General features: G+C 44.3%; 4 protein-coding genes across 22 annotated transcripts; 2 read left to right on the plus strand and 2 right to left on the minus strand.

The window, feature by feature from the left end:
- Positions 1-351: 351 nt before the first annotated feature.
- mat2al (methionine adenosyltransferase II, alpha-like) lies at positions 352-5549 on the minus strand. Of its 4 annotated transcripts, none has more exons than XM_078088790.1 (9): positions 5372-5549; positions 2758-2835; positions 2442-2564; positions 2252-2364; positions 2030-2173; positions 1704-1922; positions 1449-1631; positions 886-1019; positions 352-789 (listed from the first exon to the last, which is right to left on the minus strand). In XM_078088790.1, the coding sequence occupies exons 1-9, from the start codon at positions 5547-5549 to the stop codon at positions 687-689; spliced, it is 1275 nt and encodes a 424-aa protein (XP_077944916.1). In that variant the 3' UTR covers positions 352-686. The 4 variants fall into 4 exon arrangements, with proteins under 4 accessions (XP_077944916.1, XP_040053390.1, XP_040053391.1 ...); XM_040197456.2 differs by lacking the exon at positions 5372-5549 and adding an exon at positions 3634-4130; XM_040197457.2 differs by lacking the exon at positions 5372-5549 and adding an exon at positions 3468-3722.
- LOC120831782 (vesicle-associated membrane protein 8) lies at positions 5309-7349 on the plus strand. 2 transcript variants are annotated; one of them, XM_040197543.2, is made up of 3 exons: positions 5309-5443; positions 5982-6152; positions 6795-7349. In XM_040197543.2, the coding sequence occupies exons 1-3, from the start codon at positions 5441-5443 to the stop codon at positions 6930-6932; spliced, it is 312 nt and encodes a 103-aa protein (XP_040053477.1). In that variant the 5' UTR covers positions 5309-5440; the 3' UTR covers positions 6933-7349. The 2 variants fall into 2 exon arrangements, with proteins under 2 accessions (XP_040053477.1, XP_040053475.1); XM_040197541.2 differs by lacking the exon at positions 5309-5443 and adding an exon at positions 5584-5758.
- hnrnpd (heterogeneous nuclear ribonucleoprotein D) lies at positions 7021-11990 on the minus strand. Of its 15 annotated transcripts, none has more exons than XR_005714096.2 (9): positions 11537-11990; positions 10727-10895; positions 10169-10330; positions 9899-10030; positions 9699-9798; positions 9203-9376; positions 9015-9110; positions 8566-8666; positions 7021-7814 (listed from the first exon to the last, which is right to left on the minus strand). XR_005714096.2 is itself a non-coding variant. In XM_040197477.2 (8 exons), exons 1-7 carry the CDS (start codon positions 11701-11703, stop codon positions 9043-9045), a joined length of 972 nt encoding a protein of 323 aa, XP_040053411.1. In that variant the 3' UTR covers positions 7021-7814; positions 9019-9042. The 15 variants fall into 15 exon arrangements, 8 of the variants coding, with proteins under 8 accessions (XP_040053411.1, XP_040053410.1, XP_040053409.1 ...); XR_005714097.2 differs by having other exon boundaries at positions 9019-9110; positions 11537-11703; XR_013452624.1 differs by having other exon boundaries at positions 7201-7814; positions 9015-9130; positions 11537-11703.
- Positions 11597-15517, plus strand: enoph1 (enolase-phosphatase 1). Its single transcript, XM_040197507.2, has 6 exons — positions 11597-12404; positions 13265-13366; positions 13675-13877; positions 14237-14369; positions 14505-14628; positions 14715-15517. The coding sequence occupies exons 1-6, from the start codon at positions 12321-12323 to the stop codon at positions 14852-14854; spliced, it is 786 nt and encodes a 261-aa protein (XP_040053441.1). The 5' UTR covers positions 11597-12320; the 3' UTR covers positions 14855-15517.
- Positions 15518-16001: the final 484 nt, after the last annotated feature.

A 16001-nucleotide genomic window follows, 5' to 3' on the forward strand; every position in this document is an offset into this window, starting at 1 on the left:
ATATCGTACTGAAGTCGCCTTGTGGTATTATGGGCCGTGTCACTGTGGCAACATTAACCCAAATTACCGTAAAACAGCACAAATAACGGCAGACTAGATTGGTTTAAGGAAAAAGATAGTTAGTCTGATGTCAGGTGTTCTGGAAGTGTGAAATGCACACAGGCTGCTGTTGTAGCCGCTCCAGCTTGATATCTGATACCACCACAACACGTGATACCATACTACCACCATGACACGTTGACCGAATATTTACACAAGATTCTCTGAATCATCATTTTCTCGCTATTTATAATGGAAAAAAGTACTTCAAAAAGTACTTCAAATTAAAAAGTAAGTAAAGTACTCAAGAGGTTTTATGCAGCGTTTTAATCACCAGATATTATTACCAAAATACATAATTTCTTTTTTTTATAAATTCGACAGTACTGTACGAATCTTACAACATATTCAAAAGAAAGAAAAACACATTCATTGTATCAATTTCTTAAGCTACAGTTTCTCGTACAGGAAAAACAGCATAAATCATTTTGTTAAAATCAAAACGAATTCTTCAACAAAGGCCACAGCCTCGACAGCTCGAGGTCAGAGAGAAGAAGACTTTCTGTTTTCAGGATCCCACTTGTCTGTTTGATTGTCAGAAGGACGCGACTGGAAAGAGACCGACCCCCCCGGCCCCCCAAAAAACATCAAAACACCAGAGGCTTTGGTTTTTCCCAGGGGAACTCCTCTCTGCCAAAGTGTCCGTAGCAGGCGGTGGCTTGGTAGATCGGCCTCTTCAAACCCAGCTCCCTGTGGGACGAAAGGTCACGCTTAGTACACGCTTAGATCCCCCCCCCCCCCCCCCGGGAACATGATTGTGTGATTGTGACACGGTGGCAGACGTACTTCACGATGACCCCGGGCCTCAGGTCGAAGTTCTTCTGTACGATCTGCAGCAGCTCGTCCTCGTGGCGGTCCGACGAGCCGTAGTGGAACACGGAGATGGAGAGCGGCTGGCTCACGCTGATGGCGTAAGAGATCTGTGGATACGACGGAGGAGCAACAGAAGCTGAAGCAACGCAACGTGTCTGTGAGAAGCAGCCGCAGCACAATCATTCATTTCATTTAACAATTAATAACACTTCTGCTTCAAATGCTTTTGAATGTAACTTTAGAAAACATCAACAAGTTACTGTTTGAAGTTTAAACAGTTTAAAGTTCCAAACAAGTGAGAGTTTAATCCTGATCCTCAAAATGACCTTCATCAATAAACAACACCATCATTTGAAAGATGATCTTTTCTTTGTGGTTATTCTTGATGGATGAATTTTACGAACTCACAACTTAAAATAAAAGCCTTTTATGTTTTGAGGGGAACAAATCCCTCCATTTAACAACGAGGCTTTTATTATGAAACAACAAGGAATCATCTGGATCAATCTACTAACGCGTGTGACCCCCCCCCTCACCTGGACCAGGACCCTCCTGCACAGGCCGGCTTTCACCAAAGACTTGGCGACCCACCGCGCGGCGTACGCCCCCGACCGATCCACTTTGGAGTAGTCTTTCCCGGAGAAAGCCCCGCCTCCGTGCCCCCCCCATCCTCCGTACGTGTCCACGATGATTTTACGGCCCGTGAGCCCGGCGTCACTCTGAAGACACAACGACAACATCACCCCCTGCTTCAACCCCCCTCGCGTCCACGTGTTGTCCACCTCGCTCACCTGCGGGCCCCCCAAGAGGAACTTCCCACTCGGCAGCAGATGGTAGATGGTCCTGTCGTCCAGGTACTTGGCGGGAATGACGACCTTCACCACCTTCTCCATCAGGCTGCGCCGGATCTCCTCCAGGGTGATGTCGGGGATGTGCTGCACGGAGATGACCACCGTGTGGACCCGCAGGGGCTCCATGGCCCCCGAGTCGTCTCGGTACTCCACGGTGACCTGCAGGGGGAAGCTCTTCTTACTCCTCTCGCTCTCTCCATGCCTCAGGTATGCGGCAGACATTAAAGACGCGCTGGAGAGGCCAGTCAAACGGGGTCGGTGCTCACTTGTGATTTGGAGTCGGGTCGTATCCAAGGACACTCTCCGCTGAGCGACAGCTCCCTGATGCGGTAGTTGAGCTTGTGGGCCAGGAGGATGGTGAGCGGCATGCACTCCTCGGTCTCGTCGGTGGCGTAGCCGAACATCAAACCCTGGGGAATAAAGTCTGAGATGTCACAAAAAAGTTGACTCTTTGGACAAAGTCGAGGTCCGGAGGTGAACTACTGAACCTGGTCTCCGGCACCGATGTCCTCCTGGTCCCTTCCTTCGAACACGCAGTCCGATATCTCCTCACACTGCGGCTCCAGCGCCACCAGCACGTTGCAGGTCTTATAGTCGAAGCCTGCAGATTGCACAGTTGGGACTCAAGTCGCTGAAACCTTTGAGGGAAGAGGAGCCGTCAGGTAAGAGTCGTCTCACCTTTCGCAGAGTCGTCGTAGCCGATCTTCTTGACGGTGTCTCGGACCACCGCCTGGAGGTCCACGACGGCCTTGGACGTCACCTCTCCGACCAGTAAGACCATGCCCGTCTTCGTCACACATTCTGGATCAACACATCGAGGTGCTGTTTTTACTTGTATGCAACTATTTAGAATTCCAACATGTGGTCAGGTTATCAGAAACAATGGCTGGGAATGTGCTGCATTGCTTTCATTCTAAGGGATTTTATTATCAGTTGGGCTCTTCAAGATAAAGAGTTGTTCATTAACGTTTCATTGTATAGACAGACAACTCACCACAGGCCACTTTGGAGTCGGGGTCTTGGCTCAGGTACGCATCGAGCACAGCGTCGCTGATCTGATCGCACATCTTATCTGTGCGCACAAAGTCAGATAAATTGATTTTTAGTTTAATAACTCCTAAAGGAAATAACTTTCATATGAAAGGTAATAAAGTAATGTTCTCTCTTGGAGTATTTGCACTATCTGTTACTTTATTCTCCAACTAAAGCTTTGTTCATCTGTTTGACAACATATATTAAGATTATTAATACCAATATAAAGCTAATAAATGATCATAGTAAAGTAAACTACAGTGTATGAAGATTATCTCCACATTTAGCAGCTGTAACATCAAAGTGACAAACACATTAATTCATTGATAATTACAATCTGGTATTATAATATATAACTATTCTATTCTACGAGTATATTATAGTAAAGTGCGGAGAGAAGTATATGAATACAAGTGTGTACAAAACAAAGTAAAGTAAAAGAAAGGCTTATTTTAGAATACAAAACATGACATTATTGTAACACAGTCATTCCTGCTCACTTGGATGTTTCAGATGGTAAATGTGGAGTTTAATTTACTACTTTATATACTTCTGTGTGGTTTAATCTATGATACATATTTCAGGTGAAATGAGAGAAAATAAAGCAGTCAAATTAAACGTAAAACTTAAAAGTATAAAGTGGCATCAAATAGAAATACTTATGAAAAGCACCTCCACGTGATCAACAATACGAGGGGTAAAGTGTACTACTGCAGTACTACCATTGCACACGGACTAGTACATGCAGTAGTACACGCAGTAGTGCTCGCAGCAGTACAGGCAGTAATACAGGCAGCAGTACACGCAGTAGTACTCGCAGTAGTACTCGCAGTAGTACCGGAGTGTCCTTCTCCCACGGACTCGGAGGTGAAGAGGAAAGTCTTCCCGCCTCCGGGGCCTCCTCTCGGGTTCATCTTCGGCTCGCTGGCGCGGCGGGGAAACCGGAATTTAACGGGATTAACGGCGGCGTCGCGGGTCCGAGTGAACGCAGCCGCTGAGGTCTCGCTGACGCCGGTTACAAGAAACAATAATTAACTCGGACGGCGGAGATTAGCAGCATGTTTTCACAGATTAACTCAACGGCAGTAAAGCAGATTTACGACAGGCGGATTCGCGGTGGAACTAAAAGCTGATGTAACGTTTCATCGGTTCACGAACACGGTCGATATTTTATATAAATCATATAATAATATTAATAAGGGCAATAGACTGCTGGCATCGGGTCGGAAGCAGCGGTCGCCTCGCCTCGTTTCTCTGGACGCGGTGCGGAGAGCAGGAGGCGTTTGCGGGTGAAGGTCCTTCAGGCAGCGGCGCGGGCAGCCTCAAGATGGCGGTGACGCACCGCGTAAATTAAATTAAATTATAAAAGTACACAGTAAAATACCCATTCATGATAAAAATCGACCAATTGCATATAAAAAAAATACAAACTAATAATTAAAAACTGTAAAGCTAAAATGAATATTTATTATTAATCCGGATTATAAAAGTAACTAACTGAAGCTGTCAAACATTTTGTAGAGTGAAAAGTAACAAATGGAATTGGCTCAAACTGAACATATGGTCTTTAGATGTCGTGATTTATGTCCTCTTTCATATTTCTTCACATTTCTCAAAGTGTTGCTGTTATTTATGCACACAAACACTAAACAACAGTCAAATAAACTGCTTCCCACAGAGTCGAGACTGTGTGACTGAACCAAAAAATACCATCATAAACTTGGTGGGATTTATTGCAGGGACTAGTAGTAACATGCAGTGAACCCATGTGATGGTGTTGTTGAGGCCATCCGCTGTATTTAACCCCTGAAGTACCACAATGCTGATGCATTGTGTTCTTTGTGTTTGGCTTTTAATACCTAAAAACCTTGTGAAACACAAACATCTCAACTAAACAAAGTCCAAGATCAAAATGATCTCTGTAAAGGAGAATATATTACTCCTCACGTACTGCTCAGTCTTTATAATTGCCTTAATTACCCAAGGTAATACAGAATGGATTTATTGATTGTACGCACGCGGATTTACCAAAGCGCAGCAGACTCCCCATGTTGAGTTTGTATGACTCACCCAGATCCTCCTCACATCTGCTTTCAATGTTGATTTTAATAGTACACTTTATTTGTCCCCTCTGGCATATTCTATTTTTTATATAAATATGTGGTTGAGATTGATATAAAAGTGACATTATCTCTTGACTTGTAATTACATTTACTCAACATTTGTACAATTCTGACGTATCAGGGCTCGATACTTCTACTCCTCTCAGAGGCAAATGTTGTACTTTTTGTTTCTTTACTGCATTTATTAGATATCTTTAGTTTATATTTGTAGTTACTCAGCCTGTTCTTTTTTCGGTCACTTTGTTTCCTATATAATCCGCTGTATAGTTACTGTATCGTGTGATGACTGAACAATTCTACTTCTAACATTCAACTGAACTCAGTCACACAGTGAGAGCAGAGTTCTGCTTCCAAGCAGCACGTTTGCCTTCCTGAGCCGCTTGTTGAAACAATGACAAGCTGCACAACACAGGACGAGGAAGTGACTTCACCTCTTTATGGCCATGCAAATACCCGTGTGCTGAGAGAACAGCCCTTTGCCCACAGACACCAGCTCCGCCCGGCCTGCTCCTCTGACAGCTGATGGTGGGTACACACACACACACACACACACACACACACGCACTGAAAAGGCTTCTTTTATGGTTTTAAAGTCGAAGGCGGCAGGTGAGTGTGTGGTAACACGGCCCATGAGATGCAGGAAGTGAAAGCGCTGATCCAAGCCGAGTTCCTCCTGCAGGAGGAAACGGGCCTCAGAGCGAGGCGGTTAATGAGTAACGCGCGAGGGGAGGTGCAACCTTCAGCAGACGTTAGTTCAGCTCGGACCTCTCACAGCCCGCCGGAGACCCGATCGCGCCGAGGACTTGGTTTTGTTCTGTATGAGTCCTGTCGTCTGTGATGGTAGGTTGTGTACTTTTAATACGCTTAGGTCAGTTGCATATTGCTTGTGTATCTTTCAAAGAGGTTCGTCCGTCCACGTTAAACACGGTAGACACGGAGCCTCAGGTAAACAGCTCGCCGCTGTAACAGGAAGCCATGTTTGCTCTTATTAAAGCCACAGAACTTGCTGCTCTTTGACTTCCAGCCCGGGTTTACTTCATTCCTTCCCCAAATGTCCCCTCAGGCTGACGCACACCCTCAGGCCCCGGGGCCCGGCTCCGCGGCCAAACTGGACCAGGTGCAGAGTCAGGTGAACGAGGTCAAAGTCATCCTGAAAGACAACATCAGCAAGGTGCTGGAGCGCGGGGAGCGGCTGGACGACCTGATCGGGAAGACCGATGACCTGCAGGCGTCTGTGAGCACCCGCAGTTACCGCTTTAAGTTATCAAACATTTCATTTTTACTCTTGACGACATTGGTTTAGTTTGGTGATGCAATGAGACAAAAGGGAGACGTTTCCCCTCTAAACTTCCCAAATACCTTCATTTTTATTTTAACATGTTGCTGCTAAAGATGCTTCTGATTATCAGAAATGTTTTTGAGGACGAGCAGCGCGAAAGATGAACAAAAACACATTACAGGCTCCGTTTAAATGATACTTGTTCCATCCACCTTCTGAATACTGAGCATGTTGGGCTGTGACAGTGAGAACACCTGATTTGAATAAACATTTGAGTTCCAGAGAGCTGGAATTACACCGTATTTACAAAAAGCCACGAGACAGAGAAACGTGGAACAAAATGAAGCTAATTTTGGTTTCAGAGCTTCTTCTGGCCCACTCATCATCTCACGGCCCCTCAGATTTATCTGGTGACCCTTCAGAGGGACCCGACCCACGAGCAGCCGCCTGCAGTCTCACTTCTTTCTAAAGTCACACCTGCAGGACATTTTCCACCAGACCTCCTGTGGAGACACTGAAAGCTTCGACGCGTGAGACCAGCGGAGTCTGCACCTCCTTCGCTGGTGTTTCATTTGGTTTCTCTTTGCTTCCTCTCAGGCGGACTCGTTCCAAAAGACGTCCACGCGGGTGGCCCGGAAATACTGGTGGAAAAACATTAAAATGATGATCATCATCGGCGTGGTTGTGCTGATCATTGTCATCCTCATCATCCTCTTTGCCACTAACGTGATCTAAGAGTCGTCTGGGTGCTCGGCCTCGTTCATCAAGCATTGAAAAGCCCCACTGGAGAGTCTGTGGTCATTTCAGCTCAAACAAACACGTGTTTCAGAGCAAAATATTTATTTAAATCCAAAGGGTGCGTGATTTTGTAACAACTGCAAGCTTATTGATTAGGCTGCGATAAAAGGTGAAGATGAGGATGGAAATTGTTAGAAACTTGGCTGAAATACTTCCTTGAACACTCCACTAACATGTGATCTAATATTCACATATCACAAAAGGATCACAAAATCCAAACGTTTATTTTTATTACATTGCATTTCTTGATGTCCAATTACCTGCATCTGTATATATGTATATATTTACATATATACTGTGTTTGTGACTGTAATTATGTGTATTATATGACTGACAATAAAGAGTAAAATGTAACAACGCTTTCGTATGGATTTTTTGCTAACATTTCATATATAATTATATATATATATAATATATATATATATATATATTATATAAATACATATATATTATATAAATACATGGGATATTTTCCAACTGATGAAGCAAATTCGAGAACATTAAATTATAAAACAACCAGAAGGGATGAGAAACACAAACTGTTAAAACTTTGCAGCAATCTAAATAAACGCAAAACACAGGATACAAGATACAACACGAGTACTCCGGTAAACGTAGAGGAAATGTACTGCAGGTCGTAGCGCTCTTCATCATTTTCTTACGATCAGCTCAGTGATCTTTGCACCATCAGCGTCTCCTCTCCGGGCATCGCTCCATCGCTCCATCACTCCATCATCCATCGCTCCATCGCTCCATCACTCCATCGCTCCATCATCCATCACTCCATCGCTCCGCGGCGTTTTCTCATCGCTGTGAAACCTGCGAAGAACAAAACAGACCCGGATCAGCTGAAGGGGGACGAAGACCTCGTCAACTCAAAAACAAACAGGAGTCCCCCGTGTTTAAAATGTCCAATGTGAAAAAAACAAACTGAGAAGAATTAATTTTACATTTTAAAAAGTTAGTCCATAAGCTAGAAATCCTGAAGTGTCAAAATACTAAATGGAAGAAAAACCTTTGATTGGTCAAAAAAAGTACACATTACAGAAAGCATTACATGCAAATTTTCTGGAAACTTCTTGATTTACAAAAGGTTATAAGAGGAAAATGTGTTACAGGAGGATTAACAAAAGGAGGAGTCTTTCCCATCGCTGCGAGTAACACAAAACAGAGCAGTACATGTAGACAAAGTAAAGCACTTTATCTCCCCCAAACACAGGCTCGTCCAAATACCACCAGGTTTTAGCTCATGGACTACTGGCTACAAGAGATCAATAAAGAACAAGCATTTAGATACGATTAGGAATGCATATGTTAACAATGGGAACTGGAAAGTCCAGAGAATGCTGTACGTATCCTTTGAAAAGCAAATAGTTATTTTCTCATGTGTATAATCATTACTTGTGGGCGAAGGGCCTGTAAAAAACGACAATTACATGTGTATAGTTTAAGGTTTTACATTACAAACAGTTGCAAAGAAATTAAAAAATGGAAAGAAGGATGACAAAGCTGGACGTGTCCCATATTGTTTAGTTTAGAAATGCGGATACAGGATGTTGGAAGACCATACCAAATGGCAGCATTCGAGAGCGTATGCTTCTCGTACCCGGTCCGCATTGAGCGGCCCTGAGAGTATCTGGGAGTCAGCTCATGGCCTGCAAGGAAGCTCCGCTGGCAGGTACAAACAAGGTATGTCAGAGTTAGGAGACAACATACTTCCTTTTCTGTTTCCTTGAACATCCATTTACTGTAGTAGTACTTTACCTGTTAACGTTACAGTTAAAAAAAGAGAAGGAAAACAAAAAGAAAGAAGGTGCAAAAAGAGGCAGCAGAAGGCCGGCTGTTAAAATAATCGGCACAAGTGTGCGGCCTCTATGTTACCACTACTGAAAAGCACGTGACGGTGCTGAGAAAAAGGAATTTACAAGAGAAAAAATGAAACATAACGTTACCAAACAGCAAAGTAAATGTAACTACGTTCAATTCAAAGCAGGAGGCCGTAGTTCCGTCTCCACGTACCTACTTGAAGACGAGCGCTTGTCCTCCGTTAATACGGCTTGTAGCTGTTGGCGTGAGCGCCCCGCCGCGGCGACTTGCCGTATCCGCCGGATTGATCTACACGCGTGGCACAACGTCTGATTACAGGTGTATTAATCACTTCAGACCGAACGGCAGACAGCCGCAGGGGCCGAGTCGCCGCCACTCACTGTTGTAGTCGCCGTATCCGTAGTAGTTGTTGTAACCGGGGTAGTCGTAGCCGCCGTAGCTGCCGTAGCCTCCGTAGCCTTGGTTACCGTAGCCGTAGTTGCCATAGTTGCCGTAGTTGCCGTAGTCTTGATTCCAGTAGTTGCCGTAGCCCTGGTTCCAGTTCTGATTGGGACCTGCGGTGAAACGGACACACTGTTGATCGCGGGTGTTCTTCAGCCTCTATTTGACCCGTTTGAAAGTAACAAAACAAGAAGATGAAGCTCATTTCATCTTAACGGAGCCACGTTTACTTCATGTTTCAGGTATTTTTAGGGCTTTTATTGCGGGCTGAGAATGACAACCAGTGCTAAACTAACATCTGGGGGCATTGGAACTTGTTTTAAGAAATTCAGGTGGTTAAATGAATCAGGTCACACATAAATTCTCTCTAAAAAGGTGAATTATTAACATATTCTTTCTTTTATTAAATGTCACAGGAAAGTTTACTCCACTCACCGCCGCCTCTTCCTCGCGACCTGGACGAGTATCCGCCTCTCCCTCCCCAGTACTGCTGCTGCTGGTACTGCTCCTTGGACATGGCCACTTTTATTTCACACTAAACAAAATAACAGTTCAGCTTTAGCCGCCCAGCGACGATGTCATCAAATACAAACGTCTCAGTGTTTCATTCGACGGGGGGAAAGAGGAGTGTGCACCTTGCTTAGTCCAATGTTGTGGTACTTTTTCTCCATGATCCCTTTAACTGGTTCCTCCTCTTTGAATGTGATGAAGCAGAAGCCTCTTCTTTTGTTGGTTTTGTTCTCCATGGGAAGTTCAACTGACTCCAACTGCCCAACAAAGGTAGAAAATAACGTGACATGTGTTGTGATTATGTTCTAAACGAGAAACCACGGATCAAAATGAATGACCAATGAGGCACAGCTCCAAATTATAGCTGAAGCTGCCAATGACGTAGATAAATATACCTCTCCAAAGGTACTGAAGTACTCTCGGACTTTCTCCTCAGGAGTGTCTGGAGACAGACCACCGACGAAGATCTTCTTCACAGGCTCTTTGTTCTTCATGGCTTTGGCTTTTTTGGGGTCAATGACCTTTCCGTTGAGTTTATGTTCCTTGTGTGTGACCACCTGCAAAAAAACAACAACAGACCAGACAAGGTCACATGGAATGATAAACTGTCGGTGGTAATTTACAACTTCTCGTAGGTGGTAGTTTGTAGTAAATAACAAACCGAATCAGGCTGGGAAGCCATTTTCTTTCACAGGTCTTCAACTATGTTAATTATCATTAACCTGCTTTTATATTAAATGTCAGAGAAGAAGGATTTAAGAGAATAGTGACAGCAGAGTTTGTTCCTCTCCTCTATTAAGATGACATCAGGTCGTAGAGTTAAGTATGTTCTCATTATGCAGGACTAACACAAGACGTATTCCCTATTCGGCCCCCATATCCTGATACTCGTCAGCAGTGTGCACGTAGCACTACATTTACAGATGACTTAAACACTGGTTTTACCACTGCACCTTGTCTACACTTTCAGGTTCTTTGAAGAGCACGAAGCCGAAGCCCCGTGAGCGGCCGGTCATGGGGTCCAGTTTCAGGGTGCAGTCTACAACATCTCCGTACTTGGAAAAGTAATCCTTCAGGTCCTTCTTGGTCGTGTCCCAGCTGAGCCCCCCAACAAACATCTTCCTGTTGACAAAGCAGCACGTTTAAAGAAATCACAACTCACAATGCAGATTGAGAAAACCATTTGTTTATGGACCACGAGACGGGGAAGAGGTATTCAGACACTTACAAATACCATAAAGTGGAATCACGAATATTAAAATAACCAAAACCTTACTTATCTACATCAATGCATCATATTCAGATCATCACGTGTTTGTGTTGTTTCTCTCGCATTTTAAAAGAGTTTTGTTAAGCTGAGAATTAAAAGAAGAGGAATGCTTCATCCTTCAGTTTATCACAAACATACAACATCAACACATAAATCCTTCAGTTCATAAAAAACATACAACATCTGGTTTTAACCTGAAAAGTAACTAAAGCCGTCGGTTTAGTGTAGTGAGGTAAAAAGTACAATATTTACCTCGGAAATGTAGTGGAGAAGAAGTATGATTCTGTATGAAACGGAAATACTAAAGTACAATTACCTCAAAGTTGTACCTAAGTACAGTAATGGAGTAAATGTAACCATTAGCATTCCACCTCTGGAAACCCAGACTCTTGTTGTGGTGTTTACATCACAAGTTGTGGTCTGTCGCTGTAAACCGCTCGCGGGTTGGACGTGTGGAACTAGTGGAACTAAGGACTGTGTAATGGAACCGTACCCCTCATCCTCCTCGTTTTTACTGGCGTCTATTTTGGACCCTTCGGCCTCGCCCCCCATCAGGCCACAGTCTCCGGCCGCGGACATCGGGTCATCACTGGTCGCTTCCCCGTCCTCTTCCATTCGCATCATGGTCGGATCTTCGCTGAATTCATAATCGTCCGACATTGTTTTTTTCCTTTTAAGTTGTCGCTAAAGCCTAAGCCGTGTCGTCTGCAGCAGCTAAGCTAGTTTGCTTGCTAGCAGCTAGCGGTAAGCTAATATGTTGGTGTCATATATCGTAAGATGTTAACTCACGGAGTTTATCTGTTCGATCTGTCTAGTTTTCCTAATTTACTTAAATTGTAATCTTGGTCTAAATTCAGACAACTTGTGTTTCATGAAGGAATAATTATGGGTGATTTGTGAGCGTCGTTTTGTTTTCATCGCCGCCTGTTTCCGGTCACTTCTTCTTCGCGTGTTGTCGGCAGAGACGGGCTCAGTAGCGCCCCTGTCGGGCGGCAGCGCGAGCTGACAGGTCTGAACATGTGTGCTCGCTGCCCTCTTTTACTCAAGTCAGTTGTGTGTTAGCTGCGACTTTAATGGGAAAGCACAGCTAGCTAGCTAGCGACCAACAACAGCGGACCAGGTGGTAGGTCTCTCAGCGCTCGGATAAGCCGTGCTCCGCTTCACCTGTCCCGGGGAGTTCGAGAACCAGCGAGGAGCGCCGACCTACTTCACCGCTGTGGGTGCTGCTAATTACAAGCTAACGTCAGCTAACCAGCTGCAGACTCTCCTAAACAAAAATGGCCACTGTTTCAATTCCTGCTTGTACCAGTGCACTCTTGCTGGATATCGAGGGAACAACAACACCAATCACATTTGTCAAGGTAAGTTATATTAGACGGAGCAGTAGTTCGTCAGCGTACTAATTCAGCTAACTACGTAGCTAGCGGTGTGCAACGGCTCGTAACGGCCATGCTAACAGATGACTGTCAGCAGCTTTAGCTTGATGCTGTGTGACCATTGTGGACTCACAGCAGAGTCATGCCTTAATGTAACCACAGTGTCACTATATTCTTATATGTTTTCCTGCTCATCATTGACTGCTTTGCGCACCAAACTCGTTTAAAATTAAGCTATAGTGTCCAGAATATTTAATTAACGTTAGTCACTTTCCGACAAAAACAGACCATATGCCGCGTTCACGTCATACAAGAGTTGTCGTAATTTTACAAGTGAATAATTTTATTGCTATTTTAATCGGTTAAGAGACAACTGACCGGGATATAACACGTAACACTTTATAATATATATAATTTAATATAAATAAAGCAATATATAACACACTAGAGTTTAAAATAGTAGATATAATGCTATTTACTTTTTGTTTTTAAGTGAGTACAATTTAATAGTACAACTTGTTATTATTAATGTATTGCAATATTTCTTTATTCAAAACATCAGACTTTTTACTGTTTTACACAACCAGCTGTGTACAGCTGTAAGTAGTATCCATCCAGATGTTACTTAATCCCATTTGTCATGAACGCAGCATAATATTTATGAAGTACACAAATTCAACACCATTTTATGCACCAAAGCCACAAAATAATAAAGGAATTGTAAATAAAAGAGACTTGACCTTGATTTTAACGGATACAAACTTGCATATTCTGTATCTGAATTATTTATTTTTCATCCTGTAAAGAGCCAGATCCATCTAATGACCCCACTTTGTGTTATTCAGGATATCTTATTTCCGTACATCCGGGAGCATCTGGAGGAGTATTTGTCTAATCACTGGGAGGAAGACGAGTGCAAACAAGATGTTCATCTGCTAAAGAAACAGGTATAGGGATGTCGAGCTCTCGAGATTGAATCAAGAGCAAATTTCTTCCTGCTAACGGCCTCTAATGGGCCACATCCTGGAGCGTGAAGGAGGGGGAGACGTGCATGTCGTTGTAACAGTGCTCCCACTATGAATCACTTATCCATACTTTTATTTAATTGATAAACCAAATCAATCATTTATTCTTTAATGTGGTGGCTTATTCAGTTAGCAGTTTTTTTCCAACAGTATTAAACAAATATGATCTCGTTTGAGAAAGTGGAATATTGGTGTTCTCCTGATCCCGGAGCTTTGATTTGACGTTGCAGATCGAAGAGGACATGAGGCAGCACCGGTCGTGCCCCGTCCACACCGTGGACCAGACGGTGCACACGGACGAGGAGAAGGCCATCAGGGAGGTGGTGGATAATGTGCTGTGGCAGATGGCAGCAGACAGGAAGTCCACAGCACTCAAACAGATCCAGGGTCACATGTGGCGGGCGGCGTATGCTTCTGGGAGAATCAAAGGCGAGTAAGTACACTGCTCCTCTTCCTCGCTTCAAAATGCTGCTCTGTTGAAACCGCAGTGATGACGTGACGAGGTTCCAGGAAGAGAACGAGAAGACACGAGTCGTCTGCTGGCCAAGGAGGCCTCATGCAATCAAGTGTTCTAAAGTTATTATAGTAAAGTTACAGATTTCTTTCATTTTAGTTTTAGTCAGAAAAATGTCAAACATAATTGACCTCCAATTATTCTTTATATTCTGAAACCTTTGAGTGAAAATAATAACAGACCATTCTCTAACTAATCACAGCGTTTTGGTATCTGAGATCTATCTTTAGGATATGAAATTGATGCTCATCTTCTGAGTGATGTGTCGTTGCTGACAGGGTCTACCAGGACGTGACTCCGTCCATCAGAAGGTGGAGAAGTCAGGGCTTAAAAGTGTTCATTTACTCGTCTGGAAGCGTGGAGGCACAGAAACTTCTGTTTGGATACTCGGTGGAGGGAGATGTTTTAGATGTAAGTACAGTGTTTATGCTCCTCAGGAGGTCGAGATGTTCCCATACAAAGACACTGATTTATTAGACAACCATTTCATTGTCTTTATCAGTTTTCATGGCGGTGTTGTTAATGTTGACATTCAAATCCTTTCAGCTATTAGATGGTCACTTTGACACCAGTATAGGAGCCAAAGTGGACGGTAAAAGCTACGAGAGGATTGCGGAGCGGATTGGCTGTCCGACGGAGGAGATCACCTTCCTGACCGACATCACTCGGGGTAAAGATGCACCGGTGTGTTTGTCACTAAGAAGACGCCCTGTGGCGCCTCCATGTGAACGAGTCGTGTGATGTTGTCACTTGCAGAGGCGAAGGCGGCGGAAGAAGCCGGCATGAACGTGGTGTTGGTGGTCCGGCCCGGGAACATGGAGCTGACGGATGACGAGCGGTCCCACTACAGCCTGGTCACCTCCTTTAGCCAGCTGGAAGTGACGGGACGTGTTTAACGCGGGGCAGGGGGCGCCGCCGCCGCAGCCTCTGACTCCATCTCCCCTAACCTTCCCCTCTTTTTGCCCTCCTCCTCCTCCCTCCTTTTTGCAACTCATGTGTTTGCTTGTGGCAGTTGAAGTGTAGGAGATGCTGCCGCGGCTACGGCTAACCATCGGACGGGTCCGCCCCTGGAGGCGGATCCACGGAGCGCCGTCACTCACTGAACCACTCGATTGGCCGGGAAGAGGACAGCAAAAAATAAAACCGGTGATCTTTTGCCCAAACCTCTCCACTGGTGACACTTTCCAGCTGGATGTGTTGTACTTGTGTAAACAGTTTTTTTCCCCCATCCATGTGTTTTCTCCCTCCACACACACACACACACACACACACACGTGTTGCAGGTGTGCAAAGTTCAATCCAGTGACTCGACCGTTTACCTGTTGTAGTGTTGTAGCAAGTAGCACTAGCTGCTGGCAGGAAGTTGTCATTTCAAACTGTCTTAACTAGTTTGCTCGGTTAATGGTGTCTATTTAAATGTGCCATCCTCGTAACGTTGGTGTTGGAAAGTTAATGCAACAAATTGCCAAAATGAGGATTTGTGTGTTTGTGAAACATAATTGGTGTTATTCCGGAAACGATGCTATGAAAGCTTCCAATAAATGCCTTGTCTCACAGGAGTCTGTTTCTCCCTCAGTCCAAATGTTTGGGATCAACTGTCTTAAAATAATGTTTAATACTTTAGCCTTTAAATCTAAAACGCTTAAAGGATCCAAATCCTGAATTACTTTTCTCAATCATCCCCAGTGGTCTGTTCTATAAACAGATCCTTAGTCAGTGGGCTTCTGAGATGTTGGTAGGTGGATCTTGTAACGATGAGGCTAGGCTAGCTGTTTCCACCCGTTTATACTCTTTATGCTAAGCTACTTCATAGTAAATATAGAGTTCCATCCATCCATTGTCAAACCGCTTATCCTGCACACAGGGTCGCGGGGGGGGCTGGAGTCCATCCCAGCCAACTTCGGGCGATAGACAGGGTTCATCCTGGATTGGTCGCCAGCCAATCGCAGGGCTACACAGAGACACACAACCATTCACACATCTACGGGCAATTTAGAGTCACCAATCCACCTGATCCCCAGAGCATGTCTTTGGACTGTGGGA

This window comes from Gasterosteus aculeatus, chromosome 14, assembly GCF_964276395.1.
Source record: "Gasterosteus aculeatus chromosome 14, fGasAcu3.hap1.1, whole genome shotgun sequence".
Taxonomy (NCBI): Eukaryota; Metazoa; Chordata; class Actinopteri; order Perciformes; family Gasterosteidae; genus Gasterosteus; species Gasterosteus aculeatus.